The 18,936-nt window shown below is 49.6% G+C and overlaps 1 protein-coding gene across 1 annotated transcript; it reads right to left on the bottom strand.

Moving 5' to 3' along the window:
- Positions 1-466: 466 nt before the first annotated feature.
- On the bottom strand, positions 467-11,546 carry RNF24 (ring finger protein 24; the record flags this gene model as incomplete). Its single annotated transcript, XM_079534306.1, has 6 exons — positions 11,445-11,546; positions 7,954-8,103; positions 3,707-3,749; positions 1,950-1,991; positions 1,427-1,506; positions 467-605 (listed from the first exon to the last, which is right to left on the bottom strand). Exons 2-6 carry the CDS (start codon positions 8,094-8,096, stop codon positions 467-469), a joined length of 447 nt encoding a protein of 148 aa, XP_079390432.1. The 5' UTR covers positions 8,097-8,103; positions 11,445-11,546.
- Positions 11,547-18,936: the final 7,390 nt, after the last annotated feature.

The raw sequence follows: 18,936 nt of genomic DNA, 5'->3' as shown, positions 1-18,936 counted from the left end.
AGGTAGCCCGTGGCACTGAGCGGGGGGGGGGGGAAGCCACCCCAAAAAGCACCCGGCCCCAAACCCTGGGCGGCCCTTTGAGAGGAGAAACTGCAATCCTCAGTAGGGATGGCAATCGGGGGTGAAAAATTCCCCCCTTGGATGGCACTGAGCCCACAGCACCGCGCGGGACGGACACCGGCTCTCCTGGGTGATGCTCAGAGGGGGATGAGTGCATTCAGGCACAGCTCCATCCCAAGGCATCATGCTGAGGCTTCCCGACAGTCACTGAGCTCCATGTTCCCGCTGAGGAAAACCCCATTCCGAGGCCAAGCACCGTTTTGGGGCGCAGGGATGCTACTTCCCTAAAGTGCTCTCAGCTCTCCATCCTCCCGTCCCCAGCTTGGCTCCTTTGCTGGTGCCGTAGTGCTTTGGTCGTCTCCAGGTACCCCCCAGCAGCCCCGGGGCAGTCCGTGCTGATGCAGAGCTATACGATGTTCTCTGCTCCAGGTAGGGGACCCTGAGGAGGGCCTGGGTCCTGCTTGCTGTGTAGCTGTGCCAGCTGCAGCACCGGCATGTTGCAGAGCGGGCAGACCTTGCGCACCTCCAGCCATTTGATGAGGCACCTGGGGGGGAAAAAAGCACAGACAGGTCATAAGGATCCCAAAGCAGCACCTTTCTGGCACAGCCACGTGCCAGGTCTGGTCCATTTTCATCCCCCTCCTTGCAGCGTTGTTCACGGTACGTTCTTAATTCATCATTTAAGTACCATTATATGTAAAATATATACATAAATGCATCATGTAGAACAACTATATGACATAAATCAAGAGCATAATTGCTTATAATAACATATAGCACGAGGGTCGGATTGGATGATCTCCAGAAGTCCACTCTGACCCCTTGTGGTTCTGTGATAATGTATATATTTGCTCTGTATTTGGTGGTTTTTGAGGTCTTTCCCAGCCTAATGATCCTACGACTCAATAAATCACAGAAATGGCCTGGGTTGAAAAGGACCACAATGATCATCTGCTTTCAACCCCCCTGCTATGTGCAGGGTCTCCAACCACCACAGCAGGCTGCTCAGAGCCACATCCAACCTTATGAAATGCAAATAAATACACAGAAACCAGCTCTTTTTTTTTGCTCCAAATGCTCCAAGGTAGCCGATAATGGGATTTTCCACCTGGAGCACCGCACTCGGTGCTGGGCTGCCCGATTCCAGGCAGACAGGGAACTGCTGGGAGAAGCCAGCAGAAGGCCACAGATGCAACGGGGACCCAAAGCATCTTCCTTAGGAGGAAACGCTGAGAGCCCTGGGGCTGTTCACCAGGGGAACAGAACGCTGAGAGGGAATCTTAGCAATAGGGGATCTCCTGAGCTCCCTTCTGACCCTCGCACTCTGTGATGCTGTAAATAACAGCTCCAGGCCTGCTGCACTCACTTTCTGTGGAAGGCATGTTTGCACGGGCAGATCCCCAGCTCGTCCTTGGGCTTGAATTCCTCCAAGCAAACGGCACAGATCTGAAAGCAAGTCACACAAAGTCAGCGGCTCTGCGAGCCAAAAATACGCAGATTGGCAAAACCGAGGCAACGCTCCCCAAAAATCTCTGTCTCATCCCATTGCTTTTGGTCATGGAAAGAAAAAAAAAGGGCCCTTTGCCTTGTGGGTTGGCTTGGCAGTGTGACAGAGCATGGCTTAGCACAGCTCTGTGCAGCCCCGGGTTGTGAGCCTGGGGGTGGTAAGTCCTGCAGCTCCAGAGGTCATTAAACAGCGATAAAAGGAAGTTTAAAGCTCAATTTAGGCTTAATCTGCCTTCTAATTGCTGGGGAAACTTCCCAGAGCCCAAAGTTTCACTTGCAGAGCAAAATCCCATCAATTTGCTCGAGGGTTGTGCAGTGAGGACCACGCAAGGTCTGGATGCCATGAACTCCCCCCCTGGAAGCAAACCCACACACGGACTCACCTCGTGTAGGTTCAACTCCTTCACCTTCTCCTTCAGTATTACCTGCAAGGCAGAGATGGGGTCAGGATGCTGCTTTGAACACGCGTTTCCAGCATCTCAGATCTCCGTAAGTCACGTTTTGCAACCCATTTCTATTACATTTTCCCTTTCCACTGCACTGATTGTAATGAAAATCCTCTGCTTTCAGTCCCAGCCTCTCCCCAGCTGTGTGCAGTGCAAAGCTCCGTACACAGATCTGGGTATAGGGTGAGGTCTTCTACAGCACAACAGCAGAAAGAGCATAGAAGTAGCCTAAAATCTAAAAGCATACCAAACCATGACTTCTGCTGGATATTATCAGCAATGATTGTCATTGTAAATACACAACCATGAGCACTCTGGTGCTGTAACAGCTGTAGTGATCCCATTTAACACCCCAGAGGAGCCAGAAACCACCTACAGATGGTTCTCAACCCAGTGCAAGGACAGGATGAGCACAAAAATGACCCAAAAAGCACAAAAGAAACAAACAAAATGATCAGAGGACACAACCCAGGAGGTCTCCTCTTGCACTCAGACCTCCTGGGCTGGCACAGGGGGAACGAGCTGTGGTGTACAGCTTCACTTCCACCCCTTCCCCAGGGGGTTCCCCACATTGTAACACCGTACACAACACCAGATCAGCCCAATCCCATGTCAAGTAGGTTTCCTGCTTGAATGATGGAGGCAGAAAAATGACACAAACCCTAAAGAAAACAGGATGCATCAGTGGGAACCTGTGTTTATTTTCACCTCTGTGTGGGTGGCTGCACGCAAGAGCTGGAGATGTGCTGCCCAGGAGAGCTGTGGCTGCTCTGACCTCCAGCTGTGATGCTGTTACTGTTCTCAAAAGGTTTGGAAAGCCCTGAGGTCTCCAGGGGGCTCCAAGGTGGGAAATGTCCCCACCGTATGGGGATCTTGCAGCCACGCTCCTGGGACTTAACTCTTATTTTAGACTGTTTTAAAATACCTGTATTCCTATTATTTTGTTTTCCTGCTGTGCCCTCCTGTTGCCTCTGGGCTCAACCCTGGGCTGCATCCAACTGATGGCACCAAGACCTGCCCCTGAAGGGCCAACACCTGAAGGCAACCACAGGCAGCTCAGGATGCTCATGGGGTGCCCAGCTGGCAGGAAAATCCCAAATCAGAGCATCAGCAGCATGATGTTTGGGGAGTGAGGAGCACAGGGATGTGGTGCAGTGGTGGCACTCAGCAGGTGGGCTGGACTTGGTGACCCTGAAGATCTTTCAAACCAGGTGAGTTGGTTCCATTAACAGAAAGAAACAGGAAAGAACCTCCCAATGGGATTGAAAGCACAACCTAAAGGTGTTAACACCAAGGAACTCACAGCCTTTATGTGGATTTGGTTGTCAGGCAATCTAGAAGGGAGAAGGGAGAAGGAAGAAGAAGGAGGAAGAAGAAGTGAGAAAAAAGAACGGAGGAGAAGGGAAGAAGGGGAGAGAAGAGAGAAGAAGGGAGAAGAAGGGAGAAGAAGGGAGAAGAAGGGAGAAGAAGGGAGAAGAAGGGAGAAGAAGGGAGAAGAAGGGAGAAGAAGGGAGAAGAAGGGAGAAGAAGGGAGAAGAAGGGAGGACAAGGGAGGACAAGGGAGGACAAGGGAGGACAAGGGAGAAGAAGGGAGGACAAGGGAGGACAAGGGAGGACAAGGGAGGACAAGGGAGGACAAGGGAGGACAAGGGAGGACAAGGGAGGACAAGGGAGGAGACTGGTCATCACCTCACCTGTTTGTAGGCGTAAAGCTCTTTGTGTGCTTGATGTCTGAGCCTGGAATTAAAACAGAGAGAAAAGTGAAAATGAGGATCACCACAACAACCCAACACCCCCTTCCATTTCCCTCCCTCTCCTACAGAATCATTTCTTTCTTTCCTGAAATGGTGCACTCGTTTCAAGAGTCTGGGCTGGGATTTTGTACATAGCTGGAAACATGACATCTCCATCCAGCTGTCAGCACAGGACCTCCCACAATTTCCCTTTTCTGAACTCCACGATTTTCCATGCAAACATCAAGATGTAAAAATGATGTAAAAATATATATCTCCATCCTATTAGCATGCAAAGATCCCTCTAGAAAAATGCTGGAATTAAAAACACAACCAAAAAAAAAAAAAAAGCACTTTAATGCAGCAGAGGTTGGTTAGGGATGCAGGAAGGCAGCTCTGGAGCCCCGGTTTGGAGCTCAGATGCCTTCTCTGAAGGTGCTTCTCAGAAATTGGGTGACCTAAAAGCCAAGGGTAAATCCCTTGGAATGGGAAGGATGGGCCTGGCAACAATGTGCAAAGAGGGGAGCAAGTGGCATGGAACCAGCTCTGTTCACAAGGAGCCCTGAGGCTGGGAAACTGCTTATGGAATACAGACAGGGAAAGGGAAATCTGCTGCTGGAGACAGCCGACAAGGGGGAAAAGCAGCTCAGTGCTGCCAGATGAGTGCGGGTGCTATGTGGGAAGGTTTGCATGCAATAACTTTGCTTAAAAACCTCTTGAGAACAGCATGAGCACATGAGCAGTATGAACAGTCAAGCGTGCAAGGTGCGTGGAGCAGGGAGAGCTCTGGGGGAGGCATCCACACGCTGAGAACGTGGCTTTGAGAGAGGATCAGAGAGAGGATCCTGGGCCAGATGGGTCCATCCCACCCCACACAACTGCTGTAATGTGAGCCCCCAGGTTGTGGTGAGCATCCACCCCGTGCCAGGAGCTGTGACCCTGCAGGAATTCCAGCCACTGCTGCTACCCACACATCTGCCACAAATACATGGCAACAGATCAAAACACAGAGGAAATCATAGAATCGTAGAATCATTCGAGTTGGAAGAGATCTTTAAAGCCATCTGGTCCCACTCCCTGCAGCGAACAGGGACACCCACAGCTCCATCAGGTGCTCAGAGCCCCATCCAGCCTGACCTGAATGTCCCTAGGGATGGGACACTCACTGCCTCTCTTGAGCAACCTGTGCCAGCTCCTCACCACCCTCACTGCGAAAAAGGGTTTCCTTAAACCCAGTCTAAATCTCCCTTCTGTTAGTTTGAAACCATTTCCCCAACTCCTATCACAACAGACCCTGCTACAGGGTCTATCCCCTTCACAGAATAATGAAGGATGGAAAAGAGCTCTAAGATCCCCAAGCCCAAACCATCTCCACCATGTCCCCAAGTGCAACATCTCCACAGTTCTGGAATACCTCCAGGGATGGTGACTCCACCACCTCCCTGGGCAGCTGTGCCAATACCTCAGCCTGGTCTGATGGTTGGCGACCCTGCACATAGCAGGGGGTTGAAACTGGATGATCACTGTGGTCCCTTTCAAACCAGGCCATTCTGTGATTCTGAGACTGTATGACTCACCACTCTTCAGGAGACAAAAGAAGACTTGTGTTCCAGATCCCCTTGCAGCTCTGTTGCCTTTCTCTGGACACAATCATGAACCTCAATGTCCTTCCCTTAGAGAGGGACCCAACACTGAATGCAGCATTTGAGGTGCAGCCTCCCGAGCGCTTGGTCTTGCTGAAGCCCATCCAGTTGACCTCAGCCCACAGATCCCAGCCTATACCTTCTTGCAGCCTTATCCTCCGAAAGCAGCAGCAGAGAGCAGACACAGACAGCTCCAGCAAAGTTTCATTTCCTTTTCCCTATTTCTCGTCTGAAGGCGGCTGCCAGGGGGGAGGGACGCATGCTGTGCAGCAGAGCTCTGCAGCAATCCTCCTCTCCTTACTTTTGGCTGGAGCTCACACCCAGCCCCATTAAATCCCTACCATCTCAAATCCCACGAGATCTGCTTGCTGTTAGCCCAGCTCTTGCAGATGTGCGAGTTGCAGACCAGGAGGGAGAGGATGCACTGTGTGCACTCAATGCTCTGCTTCTCTGGGAGGACGTGGTTGACCCACTATTAAATTAACACCTCACCTTTTGCAGCCTCCAGCTGTGACCCCATGTTAAAGCCATGTAGAAGGGGTCAGGAATGCGTGCAGTAATCCAGGAGGCTTTAGCAGCTGGTTCAGGAGGGGGAGAAATCCAACTTGAGTTCAATATCTTGCTTCATATATCCAATCCTCCTATGGAATCCTGCAGAGCTCTGGGTATTTGCTTGCTATGCAGCCAGGCTCCAGCAGTGCTCCGCCATTCACCACCACGGCAGTGGAGCACTGAGGTTGACCCAACCAAAAGCAATCACTTGGGGTGCTCTGTGCATAGTCCTTACCCACCGCCCAGCTACAAGCTGACCCTCAAGCTTAAAAAACCTCACCCAAGCTGAGATGTGGGAGCTCAGCTCTGTGGCAAATCCAAAGGAGGTGGTTAGTGCTGCAGGGGAACAACAGCACAGCCCAAATCCAGGGCACGGGGCTGCTTTGGGCATGCAGGACTTCCAACCCCAGAGCTGCTGGTGCTGCTGGTTTGATTCACCGACTCGCAACAGTTAAGGGCTATAAAGGGATCATGAGGTGATCTAATCCAGCCTCCTGTCTATCATGGGTTGTTAAACAGCACTTCGTTACTTCTGGGAGTGGGAGCCAAGACGCCTCTTCCAGGAGGGCACTCTGTCTTCCTTTAAAGACAGCAAGAGACAGAACTCACCACTTCCCTCGCTGGCTTCTCCCTGTGGTTACTCACCCTCTCTCTTACAACACGCCTCCAACTTCTAAATTTAAAGATTTTCTGGCTTGGTCTCTCAGACATTACTACTTGTTGTTTCTTCTTCGGGGCAGAACACACCCAGCAAGACCCAGTGCCCACGAAAACACTCTGAAAGTCCAGACAACTCTTAGTTCTGCAGGGAAGCCATATAGATTCCACTCTACTTGGGGAAAATACAGCCTTCAGCCTTCTGAGCACCATTTGCACATCACCAAATTTGCCTCGATTCCCAATCTTCCCCCACCTGCCTTCCATTTTCCCTCCAGCAAAAGGGATTTCGCTTCTCAATTAGTGGCTTAATTCCCTCCCCAGCAGCCTGTAAAATAATTAAAGCACACCCCAAATAGGAACAACCATCTCCCTTCCTTTTCCCCATCGCTCAGGTCAACAAATCACCCCTGCATCATTAATCTCCAAACGGCTTTGTTCAATGAGCAATTTGTGTACAGTAACGAACGGAGCAGGTATTAAACATTTCTTAAGTGCACAGTACATAAGTTACTCATTAAAGAGGGAGACGTGTTGAAACACTAAGCAGAAAGCAGGAGCCATAAAACACAGCTTTTGGAGAAGGCCACCTGGCTAACCACGCTTCATGCCCATGTAGGAGTTCCCCAAAATACTTATCTGCTGTTTTTACTGCCTGTGGAACTGTTCACTCTGAGATGCAATGGATGGCGCTGCTCTGAATCTGAACGCCGTGACGCAGAGTGCTGAGCACGTTCTTTGCTTAGAATGGGAAATACAAACTATCTCATGGGTCACATCAAGCTGTCGCCACACAAGAGGATGAAGCTCCCTGCACAAAGGTGACGCCGTCGCTTCCTGACCAACGCATCGATTTCTCCCAGTGTGGGTGAGTACTTCCATAGAATTACAGAATCACGGTTGGAAAAGAGCTCCAAGAGCCCCAAGTCCAACCCCAACCCATCCCTACTGTGCCCACTGTCTCTCAGAGTGCCACATCTCCATGGTGTCTGAACACATCCACGGATGGGGGACTCCACCGTCCTCCTGGACAGCCCTCTCCACTGTCTGACCACTCCTTTGGAGAGAAAATATTTCTTAACATCCAACCTGAACCTCTCCTGCTGCAACTTCAAGTCCATCACCTCTCATCCTACTTCTGCACCCAGACTGAAGCCTACCACACACGTTTCCTGAAGGTTGCATGAGCAGCCTAAGTCCACAGGCTGGAACTCAGTGATCTTTAAGGTCCTTTCCAACCTAAGACATTTTGATTCTATGCTGGATAACAGGAACAGTTTGTGCACAGAACCCTTTGTGGGATGTCCTCACCTGAAGGAGGTCACCTCCTGCAGAAAGCCAGGGCAGCTCTCTTACCTGATCAAGTAGCAACAGAACAGTAAACTGAGGATGAAGACGAAGATGGCCGTGCCAAAAACCACGATATATATGTTGAGAGGCAGGTTCTGGAACCCGATGTTCGGCATCCTGAAACTGTAATGCTGGAAATCCGAGCTCATGGGTAGGCTGCGAGGAAAGGGAGAAAACAGAAGGACGTGAGGCTCTGTCTGCAGGGTCAGCAGCATGGGAGGCCCTTAGGAAAGTTCTCCTTCCCCTCCCCTCTGGTGGCTTCCAAGGCCAATCCCTCACTTTGCAGAAATTCCCTTGCAGAGTACGCACACCAACAAGTGACCTCCAGCATCAGCGCAAGCCCCATCCCTGCTCCTGTGGGATGATGGATTGGAGGCAAGTTCAGCACACCCCCAGTGTCCCTTTTTCAATCAAATTCATCCTGGAGCCGGGTGGAAGAGCAGCCCAATGACTTTGCTTTGCTGTCAAATCTTCAGCGCAGAACCGTTCACCCTTGAATATCCACAAACACCTCTGGCCAGACACAAAGTTCCCCACCCGCAGCTTCAAGGAGGAAGTCACAAAGCCTATCTGGTTTTCCTTTCATCAGTTAATGCCCACGGGAGGTGGGCAGTGCCAGCTTCACAACACACGGGGAAACCACCTGCAGCCTGTTTTGCAGATTAAATGCCCTGAGGAACAACAAAATTCCCCCAAAGCAGGGAGTTTTCAGCTGTGTGTGGATGTGGGTTTTGGGGAGGAAGTGAGGATGGGGCAAAAGCATGGGATCTGGGTAAGGATACCCTGGGGAATGAAAGCTGAAAAGCACCAGATCTGAGCTGCAGGTTGCTGGAGTCATCACAGAATCAAAGAATGGCTTGGGTTGAAAAGGCCATAATGATCATCCAGTTTCAACCCCCCTGGCACAGGCAGGATCACCAACCACCAGACCAGGCTGCCCAGAGCCACATCCAGCCTGGATGGATGGCCTGGATTCATCACAGAATCATATGAGTTGGAAGGGACCTTTAAAGGTCATGTAGTCCAACTCACCTGCAGTGAACAGGGACTCCCAGAAGGGATGAATTCAGCATTCAGAAGAAAGGGGAACTCTCAGAAATTACCCATACCATCGAGTGCTGCTGGCACAGCTCCACAGCAAAGCAGCACCTATATACACAGAGTTTAACCCAAACTCAACCAAAGCCCTACAAAAGTCCCTACAACAGGAGCTCCATCCTACCACTAGCACAACTCAACTCAACCAAGTTGATCAGCATGGATGGATCCTGCCCCCATCACCAGAATGCACAGGAGACTCTGCAGCTGTGGCACTTGCCTCGAAGAACTGAGTTGTTTCTGTAGGGTGAGAGTGTTAAGGGGATTAAAAGAGGATGCAAACACCACAGTGCACCCTGGGAGCAACTCTTCTACTCCAGCTACTGCTCTGGAATCCACTCCGGTCAGTGATTGCATGTAAGCAAAGTGTGTTCTTATGGTTTGAGGACTGTAAATCATCTATGAGAATACAGGCTGGGAGAATAAGCAGGATGGTTTACTGAAGGCTGAAGGAAGACAAGCAGCTGAAGATGGTGCTACTGGGACGCTGCACTGAGCCCTATCCACAAAACAATTCAATACTGAGCCAAGCACTCAAACCAAGCAGAGATCTCCAAGAAGAAACAGTGCAACCAACCAGCACAGGACTGATTCTGTTTTAAACTCCTTGTAACACTCCTCCTAATCAGACTGAGGGCTACAGGCAGTGCTGATGGTGAACTGAGAACAAAGTAGTGGTGTTTGGGCATTTAGGGCAATCTCATCTAGACCCTGAACTTCCATGGCTTTGCTCAAACAGAATAGAAACAGAACCATAGAATCACAGAATCACTGAGGTTGGGAAAGGGTTCCAAGATCCCCAAATCCAACCCACTCACACCATGGCCATTGGCCACGTCTCTGAGTGCCACATCTCCACCGTTCTGGAGCACCTCCAGGGACGATGACTCCACCACTTCTTTGGGCAGCTGTGCAGATGCATCACCACTGATATCCAACCTGAACCTTCCCTGGCACAACGTGAGGCCAACACCTCTCATCACTGTTACATGGGAGAAGAGGCCGACCCACACTTGACCACAACCTCCTTTCAGGGTCTTGTACAGAGCCATAAGGTCTCCCTGGAGCCTTCTCTCCTCCAGACTGACCCATCCCAGTTCCTTGGCTGTCTTCCCTAAGACTTGAGATCCAGTCCCTTCACAGCTCTGTTACCCTTCTCTGGACAAGCTCCAGGGCCTCAAATCACTGCAGCTGGCCCAAAGCCATAGGAAAACAAGCGAGCCCTTCAAAGATCTCTACAATGAGAGCTCCATCTTTCTAGTGTTATCAGCATTTTGCCCCAAAGGGATGCCCCCAAAGTGGCCATCATCTCCTACAGGGGCTCATTCTCCTTTGGACAGTCCCTAGGCACACAAGGAACATGCAACAGGTTCATCCTCTACATTGGTCCTGCAACCAAATGAGGTTAGAAGCTAAAAAATCCTGTGCAGGGATCCAGGAAACTGTTAACTTAAAAAGGACTGAAATCGGATGATTTTGAGGAGCCAAGCTTTTGGTTTTCTTTTTGTTTTGTTTTGCTTTTTTGTTGGGAGCGTGGTAGGGGAGGAACCGTATTTTAATCTGCTCCAGCTTTACAAGAGCGTAGCCAAGAGAAATAAAAAGTGCCATAGGGAAGGACGGCTGCTTTCTGAGGCAAAACCAAAGCCTTCATGCTGTGTTCTCCCAACTGAGGGTCCCCAACACCCACGTTGGGGCAAAACAGGAGCTGGAAAATGCCCCTGGGCTGGGTCAGCTCCACTTCGGTGGGTAGGAAGATGCTGGATGCTCCTGGCTTGAAATATTGACCTGCACACGGATAAACCTGGGGAAAAGAGTGAAACAACCCCAAACCAGGGATGCCCTATGAGAGACCCAAGGGTGGGCTGGACAAAATAATAATCACAGAATCATAGAAACATTATTGGAAAAGACCACCATCAACCCATCAAAACCATAAAACCACACAGTGCCGATACAACGGCCAGGATGAAACCAAAGGAGGGAAAATCAGATTTTCCCATGAAGATGTTTGTTGAAAGACGTGATGGCTTACAAAATTAAAGGGATTTCAGCGTCCTTGTGATAGGGATGAGACTTCACCGTGGGGAGGGATCTTGTCTGGAGTAGGAAATTCCCAAATTCCCAGCAGGAGATGCTGGTTTGTACACGTTAATTAAAACCCCAGTGATGGTTAATGCCAGGTGAACAAGCAGGGAAGTCAGGAAACGAAGCTCCAGCAGCATTCACTTTGCTCTGATTACAAGCCAGGCAGTTAAAGGCAAACCCAAATAAGCCACGCAGCCAAATTAATCCCTATTATAATAACAGCAAGCACTTAATGCGCTGAATAAGCACAGCCAGCCTCTTACATGCAGCTTTCATCAGAAGATCTCAAAGCGATGAGCAAGGCTGGCAATTATCTTCCTGCACTGAGGAACTGCAGCAAGGGGGGACCAGGCCTGCACTGAACTGCTGGGAGATGTTGTTTTTTTTTTAATTATTATTAATTTTTACCACTGCATAAATGGGCCATGCGAGCATTGAGCATTGTATTAAGTTTAGCCCAGGTGGAGAGCTGGTTTTGGGGTCAACAGCACATCTGGTTGGCTGGGTAACAGGCACACATCTCCTGTTCCAAAGGCATTGGCACAAATCCACAAAGTGTTTCACACAGGTTGACCCAAAAGCTCGGCTGTTAACTTGGGTGGAAGTTAAAATGAATGCAAAACATTCCCGAGGTTGGTGTCAGCTGCAGAGCAGGGTGTTCTTCCATGCGATAAATCCACAACATAAATGTTATTCATTGTGTGTGCTTAGTGGGATGACTTCCAGACTTTCCCCTTTCTGGGCACTTTGACACCAGCAGGGAGACAGCGACGTGCAGCCAGCAGGCTGGAGGGAAGCTCTCATCCACATCATAGCCCTGGTTGGAACAAGATGATCTTTGATATCCCCTTAGAATCATTAAGGCTGGAAAAGACCACCTAGCCCAACCAGCAAGCCATCGCCACCACCACAACAGAGTCATTAATGTTGGAAAAGAGCACAGAGATCCCCAAGCCCAGCCCATCCCACCGTGCCCACTGACCACATCCCTCAGCTCCACATCCCCGTGCTCTTAAACACCTCCAGGGACGGTGACTGCACCACTCTCTGGGCAGCTGTGCCAGTGCTTGACCACTCTTTTGGAGAAGCTTTCCAACCTGAAACAGCAGCAATGCTCATCCGGGAGGATGCTGCCCAACGTGGGACTGCAGCTGGGTCACCAACGCCATAAAACCTCTTGTCAGATGGAACAAAAGCTGTTCATTTTCCCCATTTTGGCTGCACGCTGGTCGTTGGTGCACGCACAAGCAAGAAATCCAACTGGACTCCCAGCAGGAGCTGTTCCGGACCTTTGATCCCCATTTCCCTCCCTTCAAGAGAGAATTTGATGCTTTTTGAACAGGAATCAAAATTCCCTGGCTTTGCTCCTCGGTTAGACGATGCTGAGCGCTGAGATTTAACCCCCTCAGTGTGGAAATACAGTGAAGAGATCAGCGAGCAGAAAGGTCTGAAAGTCTTCAAACAAATAATAAATGGAAGAAAAAAAACCAAAGCAGCTTCACCAGCAGTGCTGTGCTATTCGGTGAGTTTCTGGGATGCTTTTCGGCTGGTTGAGCAGACACTGTGACCTTCAAAGCACACCTTTAGATGGGAGAAGGTTTTCAGTGCTGCTGGTGCAGAAAGATGCAGAAAATAGGTCAGCAGAAGCTCCCATTGCTGAGCTTACATCAGCTCCACGCTGTTGCTGAGGCAGATCTTGCAAATTCCAGGAAAAAAAGACAAAAAAAAAAAAGGTAAAATAAATAATAATAACAAAACAAAACAAACACTGTTGCTTTTTTATCCAGGCTAACCCAGCGTTTGTGCTGCCCTTGGATGACGGCAGCAGGAAGGAGGAAAGCAGCCAGCTGTTGGGCTGCTCTGGCAATTGTTTTGCTGGAATTTCCAGGCAATGCAGTGAGTTTTGGTAAAGCCACAGGAAGTTCATCAAGTGGCCACAGGATCCGTATGTCCGGAGCTCTGCATTCGGGAAACCGACGCTGGATGCTGGATGCACACAGATTGTCCAAATACGGTTCAATTGCAGCTCCGTGATGAGATAATGCTCGAGGAATTTTCTCCCTTTGGCTCTGTGGAGTTTTTTTTCCCCATTTACCTGGCACGTGGCTCTGTCCCAGATGCAATGTCACGACCTGCTGAGCTCAAGATGCGGTGGGAAAGGATGCGCTGCGTCTCCTTGTGGCAGCATCCCTCGTGGTGCTCACCCTGGAACCATGCCCCATCCCTTGTTCAGGTGCTAATTTCCTGATTTACTGGGTTTTCCCCAATTAATGGGCTTTTTGGAAGCTCCGCCAGCCGAAACCCAGCGTTGAAACGCATGGAAAATGGAACTAGATGATCGCTCAGGTCCTCTCCAACCAAAGCCATTCAGGGAGTTCAGACTTGATGATCATTGAGTTCCCTTCCAACCCAAGCCATACTATGATTGTATGGACTGTAAATTACATCTGGATGACAAGAGCAGAGGGATGCAGACAACAGATGCTCCGAAGATATCCTTACTAGCAAAACAATCTGGCTTTGATTGAGACAACCTCACCATGCTAAACAAAAGCAAATCACTTTCTGCAAAGCAAAAAAGCAACCAGCTTTCTCCATTCTTTAACACTGACAAGCAGATGGATTCTATAACCCCCTGAGATCCTTTCACCCCTGCTTCCTAAGCCCCTTTAATGGAAAAAAAAGAAAAAAAAAAGCCTTTACATTACTGCCTGCTGCTCTCTTCAAGCCCAGAACCTGGATTTTGGCCCTCAAAAAAATGCTGTCAGTGGATCCATTCTCTTAATTTTCACAAAAATATAAGAAAGTAATAAATAAGTAATATAAGTATTATAATAAGTAATGTAAGAAATGTCACAAGAACAAGCAGCTTGATGCAAAAAGCCGGACACCAAACCCAAATCACCAACAAACCCTAAGGAACAGCAGCCCCAAAAGCCTCAATATTTCTCTGAGGGCTGGATGTTAAGATGCTGACAGCACCAAAAACTCTTTGGCAAAACCCAAATAACCCAAACCTCAGCCTCCTGGGAATATATACCGTCACCATGTCACCATCATATGGTATTTTTCCTATTATCTACAGAAAAAAAAAGGAGTTGTGCAGTTGGCCTGCCCTTCCTCTGGTTTAACAAAATTACTGGGTTTTAGGGAAATTTTTCAGCATTCATTCTGCTCTGCTAATGGATTCTGCAAAGCATTTGGGGTCACTGAAAATCCCCTGTCCTCCTGTTCTGCATACTTCTCTGAGAAGAGTGTTCAGGCACTGGAATGGGCAGCCCAAGGAGGTGGTGGAATCTGGAGGTGTTCAAGAAATGTTAGATGTTGCACTAAGGGAAACGGTTTAGTGGGGCATGTTGAAGACAGGTGGATGGTTGGGCTGGTTGATCTCAGGGGTCTTTTCCAACCTTGGTGATTCTATGATTCCGTGACTGCAGTGAGATGGAGAACACCAAGAGTCCACAGGTGTTGATAGCCAGGAGGTGACAGAGAAGCACTTTGAGCACCTTCTGCCCAAACTTCTCATTTCACCCAGAGAAATTGCTTTATACACGGTCTCCTCCTCAATTTAACCCTCAATTAGTACAGACAAATGTTAAGGCCCTGCTGTTGACAAAGAAAGGCTTGAGAGAACACTGCTTAGCATTTGGGTTGCTTTTAGAATCATTAGGGTTGAAAAAGAGCTCTAAGATCCCCAAGTTCAACCTCAACCCATCCCACCATGCCCACTGACCATGTCCCCAAGTGCCACATCTCCACGATTCTTGACCACCTCCATGGATGGTGACCCCACCACTCCCTGGGCAGCTGTGCCAGTGCCTGACCATTCTTCCTACAAAGAAACTTTTCCCAACATCCATCCTGACCCTCCCCAGGCACAACTTCAGGCCATTATCTCTTGTTTTGCAGTAGGTTGAACAAAGCTTGCTGACTATTCTCCACCCCCCTCCCAAGGCTGCCAAGACAAGGACAGCAGTGAGGCTCCCTGCCATGCAACACAGCCGTCAGAGCTCCACGCATTCCTGGACTCTGAATCAACTCCTAGAAGGCATAATATACCACTGATGCTAACGAGCTGCTTCAGTGACGAGCACAGGGCTGCATCGAGTATCTCCTTAAAGGTCAGGGGACCACATGATGCCCAGGAGCCCTTGCTTATGCTTTTACTACGAGTTAAAGACAATTTGAGTTGATCTAAGTATTAAATTGCAGTCTTGCATGGCCAGCACATCCTTTAAAACCAAACGGTGAGGTCCCAGCTCTTCACACTCTTAACGTTACTGTAGCTCTCTCAGCCCACTCTCCGCCTTCCCCAACTTAGCAAAATGTAAAGTTGCATTTGCAAAATGCTCATTTTTGGCAAAGAAAAAAAAGCCCCAGGATGAGATGATGAGGATGGGGTTACGCAGCCGTGCCGTTCTGCATTCTGCAGGGGAAGGAAAGGAGCTCTTTCCCCACGCTGCGGGGCCGCTGCATTAAGTCACATCTGAATTCACGGGATGAAGGCTGCTGAAATGTCACCGCGGCGGCTCCTGGCACAGTTCAGTGAGAGCACCATGGCCTCGTTAGGGCAGTGGAAGCGATGAGTTTGCCTTTGTAGGGATTTAAAAGCTCTGGGCGGCAGCCAGGCATTCCCAGATCACAGCTGCTGTGGGTTGAGGAAAGAGCTACACGAGGAAACCCTGCAAACGTAGGCAGTGCAGCAGCGTTGGAGCAAAAACTCCATTGTGCATCATGAAAACTGCTGTAGATCGCATGCTGACGAAGGCATGGGTTGTAATAAGTGCACGATGCAGAGTTTGACGTAGCCACGTTCTCCATGGGTCCTGAACTCTTTGTGATAACCAACAGAGGATCAGCAACGCCACTTCCAAGAAGTTTTGCTGATTTCCTTCAAGGAAACCCTCCAACTCAGCCCAATGCCTACCTGCACAAAGGCTGCAAACCATCCACAGCTGAGTGACTTCACGCAGTGCGATGCCAGCGCGCTAAAAAAACCCTGATACTGCACAAAAATCCATGGGCGAGGATTAAAGATATACTTTCCAATGCTTTGGTTTGTGAAAAATCGCATAATTTGGTTCAGCTTTTTAAAGTGCAAAGCCCCTCATCTCTCTTAGTAGCGGTACGGCAATGACCCGATGCTGCACAGAAAGGAAGGGGAAAAAAAAAAAAAATAAAGAAAAAATGGCTCAAGCTAATCCTCCAATTTTATAAGACACTAATCCGCTGATCTCATTGAGAGGGATTAGAATTACCCCCTCGCCAGAGGATTTAAGAAGTTTCCAACCAGATGTCAACAAAAGCAGAGCACAGCCCGCGCTGAAAGCCCTTTGGATGAGGGTAAGGGGCATTTGCAGTATGTCCACGGGGCTGGATCCCATCTGGGGGATGCTGTACCAGTGTCCCATCTGCTTTGGGATGGACTTTTGAGGGGTTGCATAAACTCAGCCTCTTCTGTTCTCTGAGATCTGAGCTTTGGGCTGATCTGTCTGGAAATTACAGAATGACAGAACCGGAGGGGTTGGAAGGGACCCCTTGGGATCATCCAGTCCAACCCCACTGGTAAAGCAAGTTCCCTGCAGCATTACTCCAAAAAAACAAAAAAAAAGTGGGAGCACACAGATTCACACCAGCATTACGAGTTTGCACGCACAGACACAAGATACAAAACATCCAAATTTCCGTCCAAAAGAAGAAAGCTAACTCATTCCATCCACAGTTTCAGCCCGGACCACGCTCTCTTTTATGCCAGCTGCCGGGCGCGCGCCGGCGCAGATCAGGGCCGGCTTTTGTTCCACGCCATGTGTACATGCTCAGCTGAGCTCGCAAAAGGGAAACAAAAGAAAAACTAAAAACGCAGCTGCCTTCATAACCAATCTGCCAGGAAATTGCCCCAGGGGAAGCCCAGCCCAGCTGAGGGCTTTCTGCAGAACAATGGCAAAAGCGCATCTTTAAAGGCAGGCAGAAATATTTGCTCGTTTGCAAAACTGGCTCCGAGCAGAAAGGAGCTGACTGTGATCCCGACCCAGCGCCGGGATATTGTTTCAAGCAGGAGGAGCCATTCCAGTGACAGGATGCACTGAATGGTTGGATATTCAACGCTTGCATTTTCAGGTTGGATATAAGCAAACGTTTCTTCTCCAAAAGAGTGGCAATGCATTGGAACAGGCTGTCCTGGTGGTCACTGGTTCTGGAGGTGCTCAAGAACAGTAGAGATGTGGCACTGAGGGCCATGGTCAGTGGGCATGGTGGGGTGGGGTGGACTTGTGGACTTTATTAATCATTTCCAACCTTAATGACTCTATGATTAATGCGCCAACCAGAATGAACCAGGGCTCCCCAAACCCCATCGCATGGGATATTTGCATTCCCACCCTCTTACCTTTTGCCTTCCATTCTGCCAGATAGGTCAAAATCCACCTCCCTGCTCCGCTCCAGCCCCACAGCTGTTTGTTGTTGGCTTTTTTTTTTTTTCCCCAAAAAAATGCTCTTCCCAGCCAGGGAGCTGTGAAACACTCCACTATTTCCAAGCAGCCGGAGCACCGGTGTTGGGAAACAGCTAAAATAAACTCAAGGCTGATCTCCTGGCCGACAGCTTTCAGTTTCTCTCTCGCTGCTTGGGAACTGGCGTGGTTTCCTGCCGGGTGCTTTGTGAGTTAAAAGCAGCCTGATCCCTGCAGCCTGATCCTCCACGGTAATAAAAACCAGACGGAGTAGGGCTTGGCTGCTTCCCACATTCGCAGAGCAGAAGGAGCGAGCATGGAAACAAACGAGCCCTTTGCTCCGGTCTCGTCCCGCTCACAAAAGCAGTGATGCAGGGAGCACGAAAGCTGCAAAACAAACCATGTGTGCTCCTTGTGCTTTGACAGCAAACTTTAAGCCGGATGAGCAAGGCGTCAGCTGCAGCACTGAGACATCCAAGGCCACTTCATGAATCACTCAGGTCAGAAAAGAGCACAAAGATCCCCAAGCCCAGCCTCACCCATCCCACCACGTCCATTCACCATGTCCTCCACTGCCACATCCCCACGGTTCTGGAACAACTCCAGGGAAGGTGAGTCCTCTACACCCTGAGCAGCCTGTTCCAATGCATTACCACTCTTTGGAAAAGTTTTTTCTAGTATCCAACCTACCCTCCCCAGCACAACATGAGGTCATTACCTCTCGCTGCCCGGGTGTGCATCCAGGTTTGGGCCACAGTGAGGTGTGGGTACGTGCACCGGTATCACAACCCCGTGTTGATCCATCCTCATGAAGCATTCAGGTTCAACCACTTGCAGATATCAGTGAATTAATGAGGGCTTAAGGACACGCAAATCTGAGTTACTTGCAGGTGTGATGGAGAGGAAAAAGCAGCTCTGAGCACCAGAACAATGCGACTCCAGTCCCACTGAGCACTTGGGTACCACACATCCCTGGATGCGGAGAAGACGCTTAGCACGCTCCCACTTTTCAGGTTAAAAAATCAATTTTTAGCATGGCTGTCAGGTAAAACAACAGGCAACAACCGTACACCAGTGCTGCTGCTTTCTGTCATAGAATCTCAGAATGGTTTGAGTTGGAAGGGACCCTTAAAAGCCCCCTGGTGCCACTCCACTGCAACAAACAAGGGCCATCCACAGCTCCATCAGCTGCTCAGCGCCCATCCTTGCTGCTGTTTTCCCAGCATCACCTCCAGCCTTGAGTTTCCCAAGCCAAAGCACGCCACGTCACTCCCCAGGCAAAGTCTGAGCCACGGCACAGGGACGTCGGAAGCAAAGGAAGGTTATCACACATCAACAAACGATGACTTCTCCATGAGCC

The sequence above is a fragment of the Tetrao urogallus genome (genome assembly GCF_951394365.1).
Source record: "Tetrao urogallus genome assembly, chromosome: 4".
Classification (NCBI taxonomy): Eukaryota; Metazoa; Chordata; class Aves; order Galliformes; family Phasianidae; genus Tetrao; species Tetrao urogallus.
Note: the sequence above shows the minus strand (reverse complement) of the source record. Positions and strands in the feature narration are given on the sequence as shown.